Source organism: Trifolium pratense, linkage group LG5 (genome assembly GCF_020283565.1).
Source record: "Trifolium pratense cultivar HEN17-A07 linkage group LG5, ARS_RC_1.1, whole genome shotgun sequence".
Taxonomy (NCBI): domain Eukaryota; kingdom Viridiplantae; phylum Streptophyta; class Magnoliopsida; order Fabales; family Fabaceae; genus Trifolium; species Trifolium pratense.
In genome coordinates this window covers 34,366,098-34,388,459 of record NC_060063.1, presented here as the reverse complement: position 1 = coordinate 34,388,459, position 22,362 = coordinate 34,366,098, and the positions used below count along the sequence as shown (strand labels likewise).

Below are 22,362 nucleotides of genomic sequence, written 5' to 3'. Positions count from 1 at the left end.
CCCCCTCAACATATGCATAAATTTCACTCCCCCTCAAAACATGCTATTCTAGATGCTATAGCATTCTTCATCGCATCATGCACATTCACACATAGTTTACTCCCCCTTTTTAGCCATAAATTCTGACAAATAAAGTCAGTACCATAGAATAGGAGCAAAAACAAGGATTCATAAAGTACCAAGTAGCATAGAGTCACAGGTTATCAGAACATAAGGGATCACATAGTACAAATTACAAACCATGAGGCCTAAGCCTTCAAAAATAAAATCCAGATAAAGACAGAAAAAGTACAGCCAAATGAAATAAGCAGCTCATATGGAGGGACTGTCATCAGATGCCATCTCCTCTTTTACAGTGTCACCACCTGCAAGATCATCATCATGGGAAGCACCATGGGAAGGACCAACTTCATCCTCATTTGCTTGTGACTGCTCAAGCTCCAAGGCTTGGATTACACCATCTACCAGCTCCTTCTTCTCACCCAGCATTTTACTAACCTCCATGAGATTAGTAATCATCTGTCTTTTGGTCATGCCTGCAGCTGGTTTCTTCAAAGATGCTACAGCAATGTCTGCAACATGTTTACCTTCCAACAATCTAAAATCCATGGTCAAGGCTGAAGGTCTAGGGACAGGCACATCAGACTTAGTGCAGATATCAGGATGTTGGGTCAAAATAATATCACAGATCAAGGTGGGAAAGGCTATTGGCATCTTTATAGCAGTAGAAGAGCCATGGAGAATTGTTGCATTAAAGATATAAGTGCCATAATCAAAAGCAGTACTAGTACCTATGGCATAGATGAGTTTGGCCAAACCTGTAGCTACATTACTGGAGTGTGTAGTGGGAACCCAGTTGGCTGCAGCAATTTTGTTCAGCAGAGCATACTTTGTGGTCAATTTTGCAGCAGACAATTTTCCAGCTCTTGGCCACATTTTCACCTTGTCACCAGTTATTGTCTTGTACACTTCATTCATAGACATCTCCAGCTCAGGTGCAGGATCATCACATCTACCCAGATGTTGGTTGATGATGGCTGGTGAGAAATTAACACATTTGCCCCTCACATACACCTTTAAGTATTCAGGACTTAAGGGGTTATCACAGTCAGATGGGATGTTCACCAAGAATTCTCTTGTCAGCTTCTCATAGCATTTTCCCAATTCAGACACAGTCTTTAGCAGCCCTGCTTCCTCTATCAGACCCATAATATCTTGACATTTTAAGAATTCTTCATTAAGGTTCCTTTCTATTGCCATTCTTCTTTTGACCACAAATTTCCACCTGTCAACATTCTCAACACAGTGGAAGGAGACATAATCAATTGGTACAAATGGTACATTAGAGGTCATTCTTCTTCTCTTGGCAGATTTTTGAGGAGATGCTGTAGGAGATGCTTCAGCATCCTGGTCTTCCTCATAGTCAAAGTCACTAGAGGAGATAGTCTTCCTCTTCACAGTCTTCTTCTTACTTTCAGAGGGTATAGTGACCTTGCTCCACTGTTTCTTAGGCCCAATTTTAGTTTTGGTGGCTTCAGAAGGAGCGGCTATATTCTTTCTAGTACTACTTCTCAGTCTCCTAGACATACCAGCTCTAGTCATAGGAGTTCCCTTGAGGTTGAGGCTTTCAACATCAATAACATTTGCCTCACTTGTATCAGGCATACTTGCAGTTTTACCCTTATCCTGAGTAGTGACATCAGCAGGGATGGTGGTGTCAGTACTTTTCTCATTATCAGGAACCACAGGAGAGTTTGGTGAATCAGGTACCACAAAAGTACTAACATCAATATGTGCTGCAGATGCTGTAGCATCATTTGCAGCATCTAGCCCAGAACCTGCATTCTCATCAACTGTCATCTTAGACTCAAGATTGGCCTTATAGGTAGCGCCAATATCATCAATAGCAACATCAGGGGTTTCCAAAGAGGTTTTCCCCAATTCTTCAGCAGACCTAGGGTTTTCTAGTCCTAGGGATTCAGTTAAATCAAATTCCACACTTAAATTCTTCTTACTAGATTCATATGCTTCAGCATTAACATCAACATTTGGAGTAGCAGGATTGTCAAGGTATAATTCTTGCATCGTATGAACAGTTTTGGGTCTAGATTTGGATTTAGAACTCTTACCGACTTTCTTCGATTCAGATGGAACACGAGAAGTTGTTTGACTTCGTTTAGAGCTTTTCTTCGATGTGGTCTTCTTCGTCTTCGTTATATCATCAGGATACACCGTTGAAAGTGGATAGGCGATGGTGATTTGTTGAGGAAGAGAATCATATGAAGGTGATGTGGCCGTTTGTGGAACAGTTTCGTCGTTCTTGGAGGAAGAGGGATTTTGAGAACTTGACATGGTGATTGTTGAGCTTTGATGAAGGTTTTCGCTAATGGAGTTTGAGAGAGGAAGTTGAGTAGTTGATGAAGAGAGAGAATGGGGAAAAGTAATGTAGCGCGTGAAAAGATGAACTTGAATGGCGTGAAAGGAGAAGTTATGGAAGTTTTTGTTAACTTCCCTTAATTTGCGTGCACAACTAAATGAAGTGTGAGGAGACACTTAAACTGCACGCTCTTTGTGCTGTAACTGCTACAAGTCTTCGCAGAGGGAAATACCAAGTTTGCCTCGCAATTTTTCAAATTGAACTGCATCTAGAGCCTTAGTAAAAATATCAGCCAATTGTTCTTCAGTTGGAATATGCTCAAGAGTCACAATACCTTCTTCAACTAGATCTCTAATAAAATGGTGCCTAATATCAATGTGCTTCGTCCTGCTATGTTGGATAGGATTCTTTGAAATATTGATGGCACTAAGATTGTCACAGTACAATGCCATAGCATCTTGTACCACATTGTACTCCAATATCATTTGTTTCATCCATAATAACTGAGAGCAGCTACTACCTGCAGCTATGTACTCAGCTTCAGCTGTAGATAAAGATACACAGTTCTGTTTCTTGCTGAACCAAGAAATAAGATTGTTGCCTAAAAAGAAACAAGCTCCTGAGGTGCTTTTTCTATCATCTGCACAACCTGCCCAATCAGCATCACAATACCCCACTAGCATAGAATTCTCACCATGAGTGTATAAGATTCCATAGTCACAAGTACCATTCATATACTTCAAGATTCTTTTCACTTGAGCAAGATGACTCATCTTTGGCTCAGCCTGGTACCTAGCACATACTCCTACAGCAAAAGTAATATCAGGCCTGCTGGCTGTGAGATACAATAAGCTTCCTATCATGCTTTTATAAAGACTTTGATCAACATCAACTCCCTTTTCATCTTTGGCAAGCTTTAAATGGGTTGCTGCAGGTGTTCTTTTATGAGCAGCACTTTCCATACCAAACTTCTTCACTATATTTCTTGCATACTTGCTTTGAGAAATAAAAATAGAGTCTTCCATCTGCTTTACCTGGAGCCCAAGAAAGTAGGTTAGTTCTCCTACAAGACTCATCTCAAACTCAGACTGCATTTGCTGCACGAAATGTTGTACCATCTCACTAGACATTCCTCCAAAGACAATGTCATCAACATAAATTTGTGCTATCAAAAATTTCCCTTGATCTTCTTTCACAAATAGAGTCTTGTCGTTTCCTCCCTTCCTGTAGCCTTGACTAATAAGAAACTCAGTCAATCTTTCATACCATGCTCGAGGTGGTTGTTTTAATCCATATAGAGCTTTCTTTAATTTGTAGACATGATTAGGAAAGCTTGGATCAACAAACCCTTTTGGTTGTTCCACATATACTTCTTCATTTAAGTACCCATTGAGGAAAGTGATCGTGTGACAATGTGACTGCAAGTATACAGTCGTGTCGTGTAGTTTTAAGAAGATATCGAACCCAAAGGACCAATAATCGACCTACCGTATTCTAATGTTACTTTGTAAATCTAAGGCTTAATGATTTAATTAAAGGGGAATTAAATTATAAAATATATTTTTCTTGATTTTTAAATTAAATTGGAATAAGTATTACTAGGATGTGCTCTTAGTTGCTTCAGAGGGTTCAATGCTTAATTCGTGCTAGACAAACTGTTAAGTCTTCGAAACTATATTGTTTTAAAAACACTAATCTCAGCTATCGCAAATCTTGACTAGTATTATAAATTATAAAGGTGGTGCTTAACTCTCGTCCTCGTACCCGCTAATAAAATATTCTTTGAAAAACAATATAATTTAATTAACTCTAATCCCAACTCTCGTTGCGAATCAGAGTTAATGTTCAGTTTTTACTATCTAGTAGAAATCTCACGCTCTCGCTCTATTGATTTTTACTTTAATTAATTCTCACTCTCGTGAAAAATTATAATCAACGTTTAATTAAAAACTGTTGGTGTAAGCCCTAGAGGCCAATTATTTATAATTGCATGATACTTGTATTGGATAATTTACTTATTAAATAAAAGGCTTTTCTTTATTATGTTTATGTGTTAAATAATAATAGAGTCCCTAGAATAGTAAGTTCATTGAATGGAACGTTAAGTGTGACTTAATCGTGAGATTCCATTAAATATAAGAACACTATTCTTAAACATATCCATAGTCAAGCTTTATTGTGAAATGGGATAACGTTAAAGCATAAAGACTGTAACGCCCAACCCCTTAAACGCGTATTTATTAAATATAAATAAATAAAACACTTAAGAAAATCTAGGCGTCACATGTTAATAAAATAAAAACATGGTGCACATTCAAACATGCTAGCACAGCGGAAAATTAAAAATCAAACATATAGTTAAATTTGTACTTAAAATACATTACCAAATTGTTCACATAATATCCTAAGGCTCTAAGCCATATCATCAACTAGGATATTACGTTTACAACAAAAAGGATTAGCAAGGTCAATATGCCATCACGGGCTTAGATACAAATCAAGCGAATATCCCATCTGAAGGGATTTAAGAGAGGTTTTTCAAAATAATTAATCCTCTTAGCGGAACAATCCCGATGAACGGATCTTGATTAAACCATTAATCACAAATCAAAGAACACAAAACTACAAGTTTATGTGTTTACCTCTTGAAGTGCAGAACCTTTGAGGTAGAAACTGTTTCTGATCACGAGCAAAGCAAAGTAGCGATGCATCTACTCAGTCCACACGAACAGAACTTCTCCGATGACCGGTGCTAGCCAATTCCACCAGAGATTCAGAGAGAATAGGTTTAGAGAGCGGCGGCTAGGTTTCACTTTGTGAATTAGGTTAAGCTTTTTTTTAAACTTCATCACAATGGTTCTATTTATAGAACCACTTGTGTGGTCATCAAGCCAAGCACTGCACCGTACCTTACGGTGGACCGCATTTCTCTATTTTCATAAATTAAATAATAAGTCATACTTAATTATTTAATTACTAATAAGTCCTACTTATTATTTTATAAATAAGTCTTATTTATTTCTCTCATCTATCTGTCCTTTGTGTGTGACCCTATAAGTTCTCGTAACGTTGGCAATAATATTAAATCACATATTTAATATTATAAACAATGAGCGGTATCTAGCAACACATCACTGCTACCCAAGTGACGAGAATGTCATGTGATCTGACGAAACCTTTCTGTGATAACGATCGTGTGTATAATTACCCCTTTGCCCTTATATCTATATTGAACACAAGACATAGATCGTGTCACCCTTGTATGGTTCAATATTTTATTTCTTGATCCCATAATATACTGAGCAACGAATAAGCTCAATATCTCATATTGACTTAGTTCGGCGTGGCCACGCATTTTATCAGTCATATTCCATCAAGAGGCCTACAGATATTGCTCCTATTATGTAGGAGGGGCAAATTCCATCTAGGTCACTCATGTCCCTCAGCATGATTTGTGGAGTACCCATCAACCGACTTTATAGTCATCCTGTTACGGACAATGTTTGAACGGCAACTAAGCACTCTACTCCACATCTAGGGTCCATAGTGGTTTCAGGTCGAAGGGTGGTATACACCATTATCACTATGAGAATAACTTATGACATTTTTCATAACATACTATGTAGTATTCTCATGACGGGTCAATCCAATATAAATATTACTCCTAATATTTATATATATGTGAAGACTTGATATCTCATATCCATGACTCGTGAGATGAGGTCATCAGTCTACTCACATAATAGTCTCTATGTTTTATCGTTATCCCACATCACAGTAAAACTTGACTATGGATACTTTAAGAATAGTGTCCTTATGTTTAATGGAGTCTCACTATTAAGTCACACTTAATGTTCCATTAATTAGACTAGCTATTCTAGGGACTTTATTAGTTTCAAATAAACATAATAAAGAAATGCCTTATTATATATATATTAAATATATAAATCAAAGTCATCATACAAAAGACGATTCTATCAAAATAGATTGGCTTTTAGGGCTTACTCCAACAATCTCCCACTAGCACTAAAGCCAATCAGATATTAACTCAACATCTATTGGACTAGCGTCATCATCAAGCATCTTCTATGCAAGATTTTCTATTAGTGGATAAGGAACTCTTTCCTATGTTGGTACCCGATACATCTTCCAATTCACACTTTTGATCTTCTATCAAAAAGGAAATAAAGTGTCAAAACTTGTATTTTAATCGTTGGTGAGATCTGGTTTTCCGTTGCTTGCAAGATTAAACCATTACCATCTTTAATGAGGTCAAGGGAATCTGCAACGTAAGGAAAACAATTTTCTGTCTCATCTTATGAGACAAACTATTCAAATCATATATTTGACCTTTGTAATAGATATATCAATCTTCTGAAGCTTGTAAGCTTACAGATTTGACATCCGAGCATAAAGTTTATTCCAGACTACAATCTGGGTATACTGTTCTTCGGTTTTGGACAATCAGTATCATTGTAACTCATTTACAATGATCATTTCCAGATCCGATCAAGAAGCCATCCTTAGTGATTTTAAGATATCCATGGATATTCTTGATGGTGATCTAATGACAATCACTAGAAATAATTGGTACATATTGTTTATGCTAATAGCATATAGTACATCTGGTCTAGTACATATCATGATATACATGATCAACCCAATTGCCAAAGCATTTGGATACTTCTCATGCATCCCTTTCTCATCCAATGAGGTTGGATATTGTCTTTGAGACAAAAATACATCATGTGACGTATGCAATAATTTCAATAAAATTAAGCACACGAGGTGTCTGTACACTTCATCAAATTTGTACATAGGTTAAGGTTGAGATATGTCAACAATCTATCTCTATAGATTTTGATTCCTAACTTTTAGGAAGTCTCGCCTAAGTATTTCATCAAGAAACAATTACCTAATCATGTCTTACATGTGTAGTGTATGAAAATTGTCTTAATGATCAGTATGTCATCCACATACAATACCAGATTAATTTAAATACTCCCACTGACTTTCTTGTGTGCACAAGAGTTCCTTTATTAATCCTAGTTTTCATAAAACTTGATCAATAAAACTAATAATTCAACTTTGAGAAATTTGAACAAATTCATAAATGAATTTTGTAATTTATATACTTTTCTAGCATCCTTTAGATTAACGAAACCCTATCCACATGTCAAATACATATGTAAGGTCATTCCAATTAAGGAATGCAACCTCGTTATCCATCTGCCAGAACTCGTAGTAAAACATACAATAATTGCAAGTGCAATCAAATGAATTTAAGCACTATGATTGAAATAAAGGTTTCATCATAATTGCATCATGATTTGTGTGAAACCTTTCACATTCAATCACACCTTAAATGTATTCACAATACCATCCATGTGAGTCTTTACAACAAGACTCATATTTATCCTATGAGTTTTACTCAATTGGATGACAAAACAATATTCATATATGTTTTGTGTACATGGACTCTTTATAAGTCACATTCACATCTTCCATGAGCATCATATACCACCTTGTCGAGTCATGGTAAAACCGTGACTCTCAACTGTGTGATATGACATATCCGACTTATATAGGTCTTGTGCTACTCGAACTGGTGATCCAACAACAACTCTTGTTGAACCGATTCATGTTCCATTCTTAAAAACATGTGTTTTGTGGTACTCGAATTTACTCAAGTTCTACATCACTCCCACTATCTCTTCTAGAGACACATTCCTTCTAAAGGAATATTTTAATTCTAGTAACAAAACAACTTTTGTCCTAGAGAGTGTTGTAGAATTAGTATTTCTAAGTTTCTTTAGGATCCCTCCACAAATACACATTAATCCAAGTTGGAATTATGATTATCTTATAAACCGTACAATCCCAAACTACCATAAAGTCAAACTAGGTACTTTTACCTCCATATCAAATATGGTGTCTTTATGATTTCTTTTATTGGAACTTTTGTGAGTAAAGAATAACTCTAATTAAAATAATTTTTCGAAAGAGTCGTCGGAGATAAACGAACTATCTTATTTGTAATCATGTCAAACATGATGTAATATAAATAGTTATTACTATACTCCTTATCTAAGTATTTACCATTACGACTTGTTTGTATGGTCTTAATACTTTTTCAAAATTATTCATTTACTTCATAAATTCTTTGAACAAATTCAAAGAATCATACTTTGTGTCAACCACACATATTCACATCTACTAAGCTAATTAGTAACGTAAATGAAGTAAAAGAAATAAAATTATATCTAGCAAATAATTAGTTTAGTAGTTCATATACATCTCATATGTATATATTTCAAATAGATCAAATGTCACTTTACCTTAGTTGGTAATTGACATACTGAACTATTTTCAAAAGTGGAACTCACATCCTTCAAATGATATAAATCAAATGAGTCCAAAATTCCTATCTATGGAATCTAGAAATGTGTGACTCACTTATTAATACTAAACAATATTGCTACTAATATGCATAAGGTTCAAATCTTATTTGATTCCTTTTCATGATTGTTATATATAAGGTTATCAAGTTGATGGAACTCAATTCCATTACTTGATTAGAACACTAGAATAGAAAACATTGTTGGAATAATGTAACAACACTTGTCTACTATTCATGCAAGCAGTCCTTTTTCTTGTCAATACAAGGTTTAGGTTCAACGTTTCTATTATTAAAGGAAACTTAATAATAATTATTTGGTTCCGTGTCAAACTCAACTTCTACGATCAATGAAACTATTTCATTCTAATCGTAGGTTGTGAAATTCTGGCACACTAGTATTAAGATGTTGTACTCAACGCTTCACCACTATAGTATACTTTTAATGCGTGAATCAATGATCCAACATCCAACAGCGCATACACAAGGAATAATAAACTAAACAAACTGAAAGTAAATTAACACAGTGATTTGTTAACCCAGTTCAGCATAAGCCTACTCTGGGGGATACCAATCCAGGAGTGAATCCACTATGATAGTATTAGTTTGAAGCCCTCAATAAACCTCCCGTTTATGACTTCTCACCTAAACACCACCCGTGCTATATCCTACCTAAGACACACCTAGGTATGAGATCCTCCGCTCACCTCCTCTTGATCACAGCCACTGTGATCGTACACTTCTAGATTCAAAAGGTGAAGACACACTTCATAAAACACACACCAATTCCTTACTTAAAAGCTTTGGAATTGTATACACACTATCTCCTTGCTTAGAAGCTCCAGAGATATTACAATGCAAAAACACACAGTTCCTAGTCTAGTGGGAAATCAACACAAGACTTAGAACACAATAAACACAATACTAAAACCTAAACTCACGCTTTGTAAGACTCAATTCTGGTTTCAGTTGTTTGAACAAAGGCTTCAACCTTCTTTAAATAGCCTTCACGAGCTCAGGCTAGGTCTTCAGTTAGGCTTCAATGGCATAGCTTGATTAATGGATCCTTCAAGGAATATTCTTCGATTAAAATGTTTTGTTTCCTTAACTTGAAGATCTGATTAGTAAGCAAAACTTGATCACGAGATCCATTAATAATTATGCGTGACAACGCTCCTTATCACAAACGATCATTTATTATGGATTCCATATTTAGAACTTAGGCGCGAGATCTCAACATACACAGGCCCGGCCTACTGGATGTGGTATCCAATGTTGAAGCATTGTACCGAACATCTTGCTTATACTGGATGGTGGAAGCATGTAGTTCCACATCAGGAAAGATCGCATGTTTTAGCAAAATGAGGCCAATCATACAACGCCAACAATCTCCCCCTTTGGCAATTTTTGGCTAAAACATCCTAAGATAATTTCAACCGTCCTAGAGGGATACACAGGCTACCTTTTCTTCAACTCAACGTAGGCACACAATCATGAAGTAAAGTAGAACAATTTAACATGCTTGTTTTAATAACCCCTCAAAATAAAAATAGCATATTTACCATGTATCACATTAGAACTTCAGAGGCATGCAACAGCGGAAGGATAAGCACAAGAGCCTCATAGGAATTTTGCCAATAGAGAGTATAAGATTCTCATAAAAGAAACACTGGGGAAAAATAAATTCCCTCAAGACTGAGAAAAATAAATTCTCAAGAACAGATGATGCTTCAACATGTAGTAGCACATTGTGTACCAAGTTCGTCTTACTCCCCCTTAATTCATGCATAGGAGTATTCAGATGATCCAGCATCTGATGGCACATCAAGCTCAGCATCTATTATGGCATACAATAACTACTCCCCCTTTTTAGCCACAAAATAGACAAAATGGGAACTGCATAAAATAATGTCCAAAGGCAGTGCAGATAGTAGCAGAACAGAAAGTGCAGACACAATATTACAAACCATGCACACTAGGTGCTAAATTCAGGGCTCAGCCCACAGACATGCAAAACAAAAAAACAAAATCCAAATAAGAAAACATCAGAATTACACAGAAGCACTTGGGGAGGAATCACTTTCTTCTCCTTCAGTATCTGAGTCAGCTTCTTCTCCACCACTAGAACTATCATCATCTGCATCAGCTGCTTGAGCTGTGTAACACCCCGAACTAACTACCCTTAAAAACGTGATCTTAAAAACTTTTTAAAGATAAGTAGCCGGAGCGCTACGGAAAAACATTTTCAAAAACGATCGTGCACATGACACGAAACGTCGCAGCGGAAAACATAACATAAAGGATTTTCAAAGCAATGAACAAAATAGTTCAAAAGATAATTCATTAACATAAAACATAAGTTAAGATGTTCGCATCGATATACGACGGAATACAAACGATCCCCGACTCGATGTTACAACATACCAGAGCACTAATATACATCACAACCAAACTAACTTAACAAAACTATACAAAGGTAGCCTACACTAGCTCCTCACCAAAAGTGCTCCACACCAAAACGATCTACAGCTAAAGCTCGATCGAAACCTCGACCTGAATACCTGAACCCCCAAAGGTCCAGCACATAACAAATAGGTAGAGAGTTAGTAAACATAATCACATACATACGAATATAGAAACGCACCTATATTCAACCTATCACGTATTACTAACTCACACACATGCCTCGATAAGTAATACACCAGATAACACATACTCACAAATACACAACCAGATAGTTTCACGTCGTCTCGGACAACACAAAGAACTCACATAACACATAACACATAATTGCACATTTACTCAAATGCGACTAATGCCAAACATTCAATGTCATGCCAACCTAGACACGACTAATGCATGTGGTACCATCTTCTTTATCAAGGAACTTACCATTGATATCCTTCTTTATTGGACAAGTCCAATATCCTTCTTTATCAGACAAGTCTGATATCCCTAAGTAATGCATGAATCTATGAATGCCATGCATTTACCAAACATATGATAATCACTTAGCACGAAGCTACTGCTCACTACATGGATAACATAATCCATTAAACTTCTTTATCAGGCAAACTGATATTCTTCTTTATCGGACAACCCGATATACAAACATACATATACTTCTTTGACATTTTATATAAATGCCATTACACAACACAATTATTAAACATATAATAATTCCAAACCAAAACGAAACCAAATACATGGATACACACACTTTACAAACATTAACAAAATTGCTGTCACAGAGCTGTTCGCTGAGCGAATCCGTAGCGAACCCGTAGCGAACACGTAGCGAACACGTAGCGAACACGTAGCGAACACGTTCGCTGTAGCGAACAGGTAGCGAACTACATCAGAGGGTTACAGGTACATGGCGAACCCGTAGCGAACTTATTCGCTAAGCGAATCCGTAGCGAATCCGTAGCGAACTTATTCGCTAAGCGAATCCGTAGCGAATCCGTAGCGAACTACACCAGAAAATATCTGTTCTTGAGTTTCTAAGGCGGTTTAACATTGAATCCACTCAAAAATACATCTAAACATGTTATAAATGCATAACAAGTGATCAATCATGTATATACCATACATATATACATGAATCAACAATCAAAAACACCAAAACACATCACACATACAAAATCATGTCAATTTCTTGCAAAATAAGCAAAGTTGCATAAACATGCAAAACCATCATCAAACATAAACATATTCCCTCCTAGATGTTCATTAAGCATACTAAGATGAAAAGACATGTTTATGATAAAGAAACTTCACCCAAAACCCCAAAGAAATTGGATGAGAGAGTTTAGGAATGGAGGCTAGACACCTCCCCTCTCTTGGATCACCCAAGCTTATGCTTAACCACTCTCACCTTGGATTGAATGACGATTCTTGGCCTCTAAACTCTTCTCCTTGCTTGTGTTCTTCTTGCCAAAACCCTAGCTTAGCTTGTTCTTGCTCTTGCTTCTAAGCTCACAAATTCTAACTTCTCATGAACAAAATGAATTGTGAGACTATTCATTGGTTTGACTTGGTACTTATACTACTCTCCAATGGTCATGAACCAAGCCCAATAGCCTAAGCCCATTAAGCTCTCACACGCCCCAAGCCCACTAACACGACAAAGGTTTCGCTCACAAACTTATGTTCGCGATAAATAATTATACGTCGCGTAAATAAATATTTAACACTAACCCAAAATATATGCAAATATATATAAAATATCGATTTACTAAAAATCGGGTCGTTACAACTCTACCCCCCTTAAAAGAATTTCGCCCTCGAAATTACCTAAGAGATAAAGCGGAGAATGAACCCTCAACGCGGCATCTTCGGTTTCTTGCATACCGGACTCTTGTGACCTTCCTCGCCACAATTGAAACAAAACACTTTCACCCGACAAGCATCGGCCTTGTGCCCAAACTGACCACAACTGAAACACTTGTCGCTTCTCCTCGGGCAATCATATGACATATGACCCCGCTCTCCACATTTGTAACAACTTCCACTTCCTTGCTTCTTCTTTCCACTTCCATTGCCCTTGTTCTCATACGGCTTACCACGATCCAAACCTTTTCCTTTCCTATCATTCAGAACCTTATAGTAGTTGGTCTTAGCTTTGCTATCTTCATCACAAATCCTTGCCTTGGTCATAAGGGTCGGAAAATCCCTGATTTCAGAAAATCCAATCAAAAGCTTGATATCCGGACGAAGTCCACTCTCGAACTTGACACACTTATCCTCTTCGGCTTCCACCGTGTTGTAGTGTGGACTAAACACACACAAAGCTTCAAACTTAGCCGTATACTCGGCGACCGATAAATTTCCTTGCTTGAGCTCCATGAACTCGATCACTTTCTTATTCTTCACATCAGCCGGAAAGTACTTCCTTAAAAATTCCCTTTTGAAAGTTTCCCAAACAATAGCAACACCGTCCACTCCAATCCTGAGTTTCACATTCCTCCACCAAACGATTGCCTCCTCTCTAAGGGCATAAGTTCCCAAAGTAGTCTTGTTCTCCTCAGAACAACACATTGCTTCAAAGATGATCTCCACCTCATCTAACCACTTGATAGCCCCCTCCGGGTTATAGCCTCCGGTAAACAGAGTCGGTTTATGCGACATAAACCTTTCCAATCTTTTCTCACTATCCCTTCCCGGGTCATTATCCCTTACCACCAATGTAGTCAAAGCAGTCAAAGCTTGTGCAATCTGAGCGTTGGTCCTAGCAGCAGCCATGATTCCTGAACGAATCACAACTCAACGTTAGAATGTATTAACAGTGTACCCAACACATGCTTCATACAAGAGAAAGAAAATCCTAATGGCTCACATGAACCGACCTGCTCTGATACCAACTATTGTAACACCCCGAACTAACTACCCTTAAAAACGTGATCTTAAAAACTTTTTAAAGATAAGTAGCCGGAGCGCTACGGAAAAACATTTTCAAAAACGATCGTGCACATGACACGAAACGTCGCAGCGGAAAACATAACATAAAGGATTTTCAAAGCAATGAACAAAATAGTTCAAAAGATAATTCATTAACATAAAACATAAGTTAAGATGTTCGCATCGATATACGACGGAATACAAACGATCCCCGACTCGATGTTACAACATACCAGAGCACTAATATACATCACAACCAAACTAACTTAACAAAACTATACAAAGGTAGCCTACACTAGCTCCTCACCAAAAGTGCTCCACACCAAAACGATCTACAGCTAAAGCTCGATCGAAACCTCGACCTGAATACCTGAACCCCCAAAGGTCCAGCACATAACAAATAGGTAGAGAGTTAGTAAACATAATCACATACATACGAATATAGAAACGCACCTATATTCAACCTATCACGTATTACTAACTCACACACATGCCTCGATAAGTAATACACCAGATAACACATACTCACAAATACACAACCAGATAGTTTCACGTCGTCTCGGACAACACAAAGAACTCACATAACACATAACACATAATTGCACATTTACTCAAATGCGACTAATGCCAAACATTCAATGTCATGCCAACCTAGACACGACTAATGCATGTGGTACCATCTTCTTTATCAAGGAACTTACCATTGATATCCTTCTTTATTGGACAAGTCCAATATCCTTCTTTATCAGACAAGTCTGATATCCCTAAGTAATGCATGAATCTATGAATGCCATGCATTTACCAAACATATGATAATCACTTAGCACGAAGCTACTGCTCACTACATGGATAACATAATCCATTAAACTTCTTTATCAGGCAAACTGATATTCTTCTTTATCGGACAACCCGATATACAAACATACATATACTTCTTTGACATTTTATATAAATGCCATTACACAACACAATTATTAAACATATAATAATTCCAAACCAAAACGAAACCAAATACATGGATACACACACTTTACAAACATTAACAAAATTGCTGTCACAGAGCTGTTCGCTGAGCGAATCCGTAGCGAACCCGTAGCGAACACGTAGCGAACACGTAGCGAACACGTAGCGAACACGTTCGCTGTAGCGAACAGGTAGCGAACTACATCAGAGGGTTACAGGTACATGGCGAACCCGTAGCGAACTTATTCGCTAAGCGAATCCGTAGCGAATCCGTAGCGAACTTATTCGCTAAGCGAATCCGTAGCGAATCCGTAGCGAACTACACCAGAAAATATCTGTTCTTGAGTTTCTAAGGCGGTTTAACATTGAATCCACTCAAAAATACATCTAAACATGTTATAAATGCATAACAAGTGATCAATCATGTATATACCATACATATATACATGAATCAACAATCAAAAACACCAAAACACATCACACATACAAAATCATGTCAATTTCTTGCAAAATAAGCAAAGTTGCATAAACATGCAAAACCATCATCAAACATAAACATATTCCCTCCTAGATGTTCATTAAGCATACTAAGATGAAAAGACATGTTTATGATAAAGAAACTTCACCCAAAACCCCAAAGAAATTGGATGAGAGAGTTTAGGAATGGAGGCTAGACACCTCCCCTCTCTTGGATCACCCAAGCTTATGCTTAACCACTCTCACCTTGGATTGAATGACGATTCTTGGCCTCTAAACTCTTCTCCTTGCTTGTGTTCTTCTTGCCAAAACCCTAGCTTAGCTTGTTCTTGCTCTTGCTTCTAAGCTCACAAATTCTAACTTCTCATGAACAAAATGAATTGTGAGACTATTCATTGGTTTGACTTGGTACTTATACTACTCTCCAATGGTCATGAACCAAGCCCAATAGCCTAAGCCCATTAAGCTCTCACACGCCCCAAGCCCACTAACACGACAAAGGTTTCGCTCACAAACTTATGTTCGCGATAAATAATTATACGTCGCGTAAATAAATATTTAACACTAACCCAAAATATATGCAAATATATATAAAATATCGATTTACTAAAAATCGGGTCGTTACAAGCTGCAGCCTCTTCAACCCTGAGAGCATGTATCATCCTTTCAAACTGCAACTTCTTTTCATCTAGCTCTTTACAGTTTGCTTCCAGCATAGCAATCATCTCCTTCCTTGTCATAGGAGTGTCAGCAGCAGCATTTGATGGTCCAGCAATATCTGGAGCATGCTGTTTACTGAACAGCTTCTGATGAATGGCCAAAGGAGTTGCCCTTTTCTTAGCAGACTCATCCTCATGCCTTATATTCGGATGTTGGGACAAGATGATGTCACAGATCAAGGTTGGAAATGCAATGGGTTGCTTGGTGACAGAGGTTTTAGCATGCTGCACAACTTGATTGAAAATATATAGACCAGCATTAAACTTAGTACCAGTACCAATCATATAAATGAGCTTACCCAGATTTGTTGCAATATCAGATGCATGTGTTGTAGGAACCCAGTTGACAGATGCAATACGATTCAAGATGGCATACTTTTGGGTTAGCTTGACAGCAGGTACCTTCGCCTTCTTTGGCCAGGTTTTCACCTTTTCAGCTGTGATAGTTTTGCAGACCACATTGTCAGATACATCTATGTCAGGGTGAGGATCATCAGCATTACCTAGCACCTTGTTGATCATACTTGGAGAAAATGTCACACATTTTCCTCGAACAAATACCTTCTGAAATTCTTTGTCCAAGGGATTGTCACAACCTATAGGAATGTTGACAACAAACTCCCTAACCAGCTTCTCATAGCAGGAGCCTAAGCCCCACACAGTTTTGATCAATCCAGCATCATTGATCAAACTCACAATCTCTTCACATTCCAGAATATCTTTACCTAGTTCCCTTTCCAGAGCCAATCTTCGTTTGCAAATGATTCCCCATCGTTGAGCATAGGATGGAAGATGAAATGAAACATTGTCACAAGGAAAGTCTTCAATGTCAGGAGCAACAACTTGAGGCATGGCCTTCTTAGCAGACATAGCCTTCTTAGCAGGAGGCTTGATGCTTGAATCATCCTTTTCAGCTTCAAAATCAGAGTCACTAGATGGTGCACTCTTCCTTTTCAGCACACCCTTTTTCTTTTCAGGAGGAGGTATAGACTTGCTCCAACTTTTCTTAGGACCATACTTGACAGGCTTCAGAGTAGTGTCCTTTGTTTTCTTGGTGACAACAGGGGTAGTGGTAACAGCAGGTGCAGGTGTAGTGGTCCTGCTTCTCAGTCTTCTCCCAATTCCTTTCTGAGTAGGTGGAGGTTGCAGATCTTCTTCAGAGGGGACTTCATCAACATCTACTATGTCCTGCTCTTCATTGGTGGTTTTCTCAGAATCTTCACCAGCTTCATTTTCTGGCTCAGAATCAGCCACATCTTCAGGGGTACTTTCTTTGTTTACTTCCTCTTCAGTGGAAGCTTCAGTATTAGATCCACTGCCAAACGACCCAGTGGCAGTGTTAGCATGTGGGCTAGATCCTCCTTTGGATGCTTCAACATCCTTCTCAGCATCAGTTGGTATAGAGGATGGTTCAACACCGGTTGGAGCATCGGTTACAACAGCCTTTTCTTGAGATTTTTCAGTAACATCAGTTATGACATTCGTGGGAACTGTCATATTCTCAGGAACACTCGGATTATTGCTCACACCAACATTCTCAGCAATATTTTGGGTTTTTCCTAGGGTTTCAACAGAACTAGGGTTTTCCTCTACAGAAGGGTTTTCTTGATTCACCTTTTCAGACACAGACTTAACAGACGATTCAACATTCGCATTTTTGCCGGAGGCAACATCATGCGATTCCACATTCGCAGTTTCAGAAAGATCCTTATTCAAGTATAGATCAGACATGCTCAAACCCCTTTTTATGGGAGATTGGGGTTTCTTCTTCTTAGACCTAACAGAATCAGACTTAATAGAGATTGAGGGAGACGATTCACTTACTTTCTTAGTGGATTTTGCAGATTTCTTCTTCTTAGAAGTAGTTGCAGGAATACTTGATAAAGGCATCGCATCTACCACTACAGTTGTTCCTTCCTTCTTAGACTTTGATCTTGTTTTCACAGTATCAGCAATTTTGTTTTTGATCTGAGCGGAACCGGAAGATTGAGACATTTTCACAAAGAACTTGTTGAAGTTTTTTAGATTTTTGATGATTTGAGATGATGATTTGTGTTTGAGGATCGCAGCAGAAAGTTCAGAGGAAGTTGAAAGTTTTGGAAAGAAATAATGATGATATGAGAGTTGATAGCGTGTAATAGAGCAGTTATGGAAAGTATTTTTTGTCTTTCCTTGATTTACGTGCGCCAATAGATGAAATTTGGAGAACAAAACGGTTGCGCGCACATAATGCCTTAACTGCTATAATTCCTCATATAGGCAAATTCCTAATTTGCCCCTAAGCCTTTCAAACTGATTTGCATCTAAAGCTTTGGTAAAAATATCAGCTACCTGTTCTTCAGTTGCAACATGCTCCAACTTCACAATATTCTCTTCCACCAAATCCCTGATGAAGTGATGACGAATGTCAATATGCTTTGTTCTACTGTGCTGAATAGGATTTTTTGAAATATTTATGGCGCTTAAATTGTCACAGTACAATGTTAGAGCATCCTGTTCAACATTGTATTCCTTAAGCATCTGCTTCATCCACAATAATTGAGAGCAACTACTCCTAGCTGCAATGTACTCAGCCTCTGCAGTGGATAGAGAAACACAGTTTTGTTTCTTGCTAAACCATGAGATAAGATTTTCTCCTAGATAAAAACATCCACCAGAGGTACTTTTTCTGTCATCTGCACATCCAGCCCAATCTGCGTCACAATATCCCATCAACCTAGCATTGTTGGTGTGGGAATACATTATTCCATAATCAGAAGTTGCATTGACATACTTCAAGATTCTTTTTACTTGTGTAAGATGGCTCATCTTTGGCTCAGCTTGGTACCTAGCACATACACCCACTGCAAAGGTGATGTCAGGCCTGCTTGCTGTGAGGTACAGTAGGCTCCCTATCATGCTTCTATACAGGCTTTGGTCTACATCTACACCTTTCTCATCCTTGGTTAATTTTAGATGTGTGGCAGCAGGTGTTCTTTTGTGTGCAGCATTTTCCATGCCAAATTTCTTTATGATATTTTTAGCATACTTGCTTTGAGACACAAATATTGTGTCTTCCATCTGTTTTACCTGTAGTCCAAGAAAATAGGTTAATTCTCCTACCAAGCTCATCTCAAATTCAGACTGCATCTGTCTCACAAAGTGTTGGACCATCGGTTCCGCCATCCCTCCAAAGACTATGTCATCAACATATATCTGTGCTATCAACAAGTTTCCATTCATTTCTTTGACAAATAAGGTCTTGTCATTTCCACCTTTCTTGTATCCTTGGTTAATCAGGAATTCAGTTAACCTTTCATACCAAGCCCTTGGTGCTTGTTTCAAGCCATACAAAGCCTTTTTCAGTTTGTAGACATGATCCGGATGATTTGGATCTATGAAACCTTTGGGCTGTTCAACAAATACTTCTTCATGAAGATACCCATTTAGAAAGGCGCTCTTGACATCCATTTGGTAGAGTTTGAGTTTGAGGATGCAAGCTACACCAAGAAGCAGCCTTATGGATTCTAGTCTTGCCACGGGAGCAAAGGTCTCATCAAAGTCAATTCCCTCCACCTGAGTGTAGCCTTGAGCTACCAGTCTTGCCTTATTCCTTGTTACTGTACCCTTCTCATCAGACTTATTCTTGTATACCCATTTAGTGCCTATGACATTTACTCCATGTGGTCTTGGAACAAGATCCCAGACTTCATTTCTCTTGAATTGATTCAATTCCTCTTGCATTGCTTCAATCCAGAACTCATCAGTAAGAGCCTCTTTTATGTTTTTAGGCTCAAATTTTGATACAAAACAAGTGTTTGAGATAGCATCAATCTTTCTTCTGGTGGCAATGCCCTGGTCTGGATCACCTATGATTAGATCTTTAGGGTGATTCTTCTGTGTCCTAATAGATGGTGCTTTTGCTGGGGCAGGTACAGAGTCTTGATCAGATTCATCCCCTTTTAGTTCAGACTTTTCACTTTGTGTCATCTCATCAGAGTTGTCAGTAGATGGTTCAACATCTGTTTCCACATCCGATGGTTGAGTGGATGGTGCATCATCGATCACAACATTGATCGTTTCCATAATGATTTTGGTTTTTGTGTTATAGACCCTGTAGGCTCTGCTATTCAAGGAATATCCCAGAAATATACCTTCTTCACTTTTAGGATCAAGTTTTCGTCTTGGTTCTCTGTCAGCAAGAATGTAGCATTTACTCCCAAAAATGTGAAAGTGTTTCACAGTTGGCTTTCTTCCCTTCCATAATTCATACAAGGTTGCAGATGTTCCCTTTTTGAGTGTTACACGGTTGTGTATGTAGCAGGCTGTACTCATAGCCTCTGCCCAGAACTGATATGGAAGACCCTTGGCATGAAGCATTACTCTAGCAGACTCTTGAATGGTTCTATTCTTTCTCTCTACTACACCATTTTGTTGTGGTGTTATGGGAGCAGAGAATTCATGTTGGATACCTTCTGCTGCACAGAAATCATAGAATTTGCTATTCTCAAATTCCTTTCCATGATCACTTCTGACCCTTATGATGACAGACCCCTTTTCTCTTTGAAGTTGTACACATAAGTTTCTAAATGTTTCAAAGCTATCTGATTTTTCTCTAAGGAAGTCTATCCATGTAAATCTAGAGAAATCATCCACCATAACAAAAGCATACCTTTTTCCTCCAAGACTTTCTGTCTGCATAGGTCCCATCAAATCCATGTGTAACAATTCAAGTGTTCTGGTAGTAGATTGATGTTGAAGCCTTGGATGCGCCACCTTGGTTTGTTTGCCTATCTGACATTCTCCACATATTGTTCCTTCGTCTATCTTTAGCTTGGGTAATCCTCTGATTGCTTCTTCAGCTATGGCCTTTTTCATTCCTCTCAGGTGTAGATGACCCAACTTTTGATGCCAGAGTTTGACTTCCTCATTTTTGCTTATGAGGCAGGTAGACATATAATTTCCTTCTTCAGACACCCACAAGTAACAATTGTCTTTGGACCTTACTCCCTTCATTATCAGTTTTCCTTCTTCATCTGTAACAAGACATTCTGATTGTGTGAAGTTCACCTTCATGCCTTGGTCACATAGTTGACTGATGCTAATCAAATTTGCTGTAAGTCCTTTTACTAACAGAACATTGTCTAAGTTTGGTAACCCATTATCAATTAGGTTTCCAATTCCTTTTATTTCTCCCTTAGCTCCATCTCCAAATGTTACAAAGCTTGTGGCATAGGACCTTAGGTTGGCTAGATACCCTTCCACTCCAGTCATGTGTCTAGAGCATCCACTGTCAAAATACCAATCTTGTCTAGATGATGCCCGCAGTGATGTGTGAGCTATCAGGCTTACACCATCTTCCTTCTTCTTCCATTCTTTCTTGACATTTACGTTCTCAGATTTGGGTTCAAGTGGCCGTGAATTCTGTGGATAGCCGTACAGTTTGTAGCAATAGGGCCTAATGTGCCCTTTCCTACCACAATAATGACACCTCCAATTCCTTCTTTTATTCCTAGATCTTGACCTGTTGTATTGATGGTGAGGCGGATGTTGAGCCATCGAGTTAGCCTGGACATGCTGCTTGGGTTTTAACCATGTGTCAGTTCCCTGATGTGTGGGAGGATGAGGAGGTAGTAACCCACCACTAACAGGAAAAGTTTTATCAATGGGGGTAGTGATTGTAGCTTTGTTGTAACCCATTTCTTGATCCACTATCTCGTAATCAAAACCAATAGGTTTCTTACCAGCACTTTGTTTTAGAAGCATGGCTTGAAACTTTTCTTCTCCTGATGCAAAGACCCTAACTTGTTTTCTAGCATGCTCCAAGTCTTCATTCAGCTTTTCAATCTCTTTATTGAGAGTCTTAATTATATCCAGACATTCATTCTTCTCGGCCTGAAGTTGACAATTTGTCTCCTTTTGTTTTTCCAAGGCTTTGCAGAATTCATTGCTCCTGATGAATAAGTCCTTATAGGTGGCCAGAAGTTCTTCATATGATGTTTCATCGCAGGATTCAACATCAGATTCATAGACACCTGTCAATGCATTGA

At 38.1% G+C, this 22,362-nt stretch overlaps 2 protein-coding genes across 2 annotated transcripts; both read right to left on the bottom strand.

Annotated features, from left to right (window-relative positions):
* Nucleotides 1–312: 312 nt before the first annotated feature.
* LOC123886494 lies at nucleotides 313–2,352 on the bottom strand. The gene has a single exon (XM_045935811.1). The coding sequence runs from the start codon at nucleotides 2,350–2,352 to the stop codon at nucleotides 313–315; it is 2,040 nt and encodes a 679-aa protein (XP_045791767.1).
* An 8,262-nt stretch (nucleotides 2,353–10,614) lies between these two features.
* Nucleotides 10,615–18,328, bottom strand: LOC123886493. Its single transcript, XM_045935809.1, has 3 exons — nucleotides 16,287–18,328; nucleotides 10,855–10,955; nucleotides 10,615–10,670 (listed from the first exon to the last, which is right to left on the bottom strand). Exons 1-3 carry the CDS (start codon nucleotides 18,326–18,328, stop codon nucleotides 10,615–10,617), a joined length of 2,199 nt encoding a protein of 732 aa, XP_045791765.1.
* Nucleotides 18,329–22,362: the final 4,034 nt, after the last annotated feature.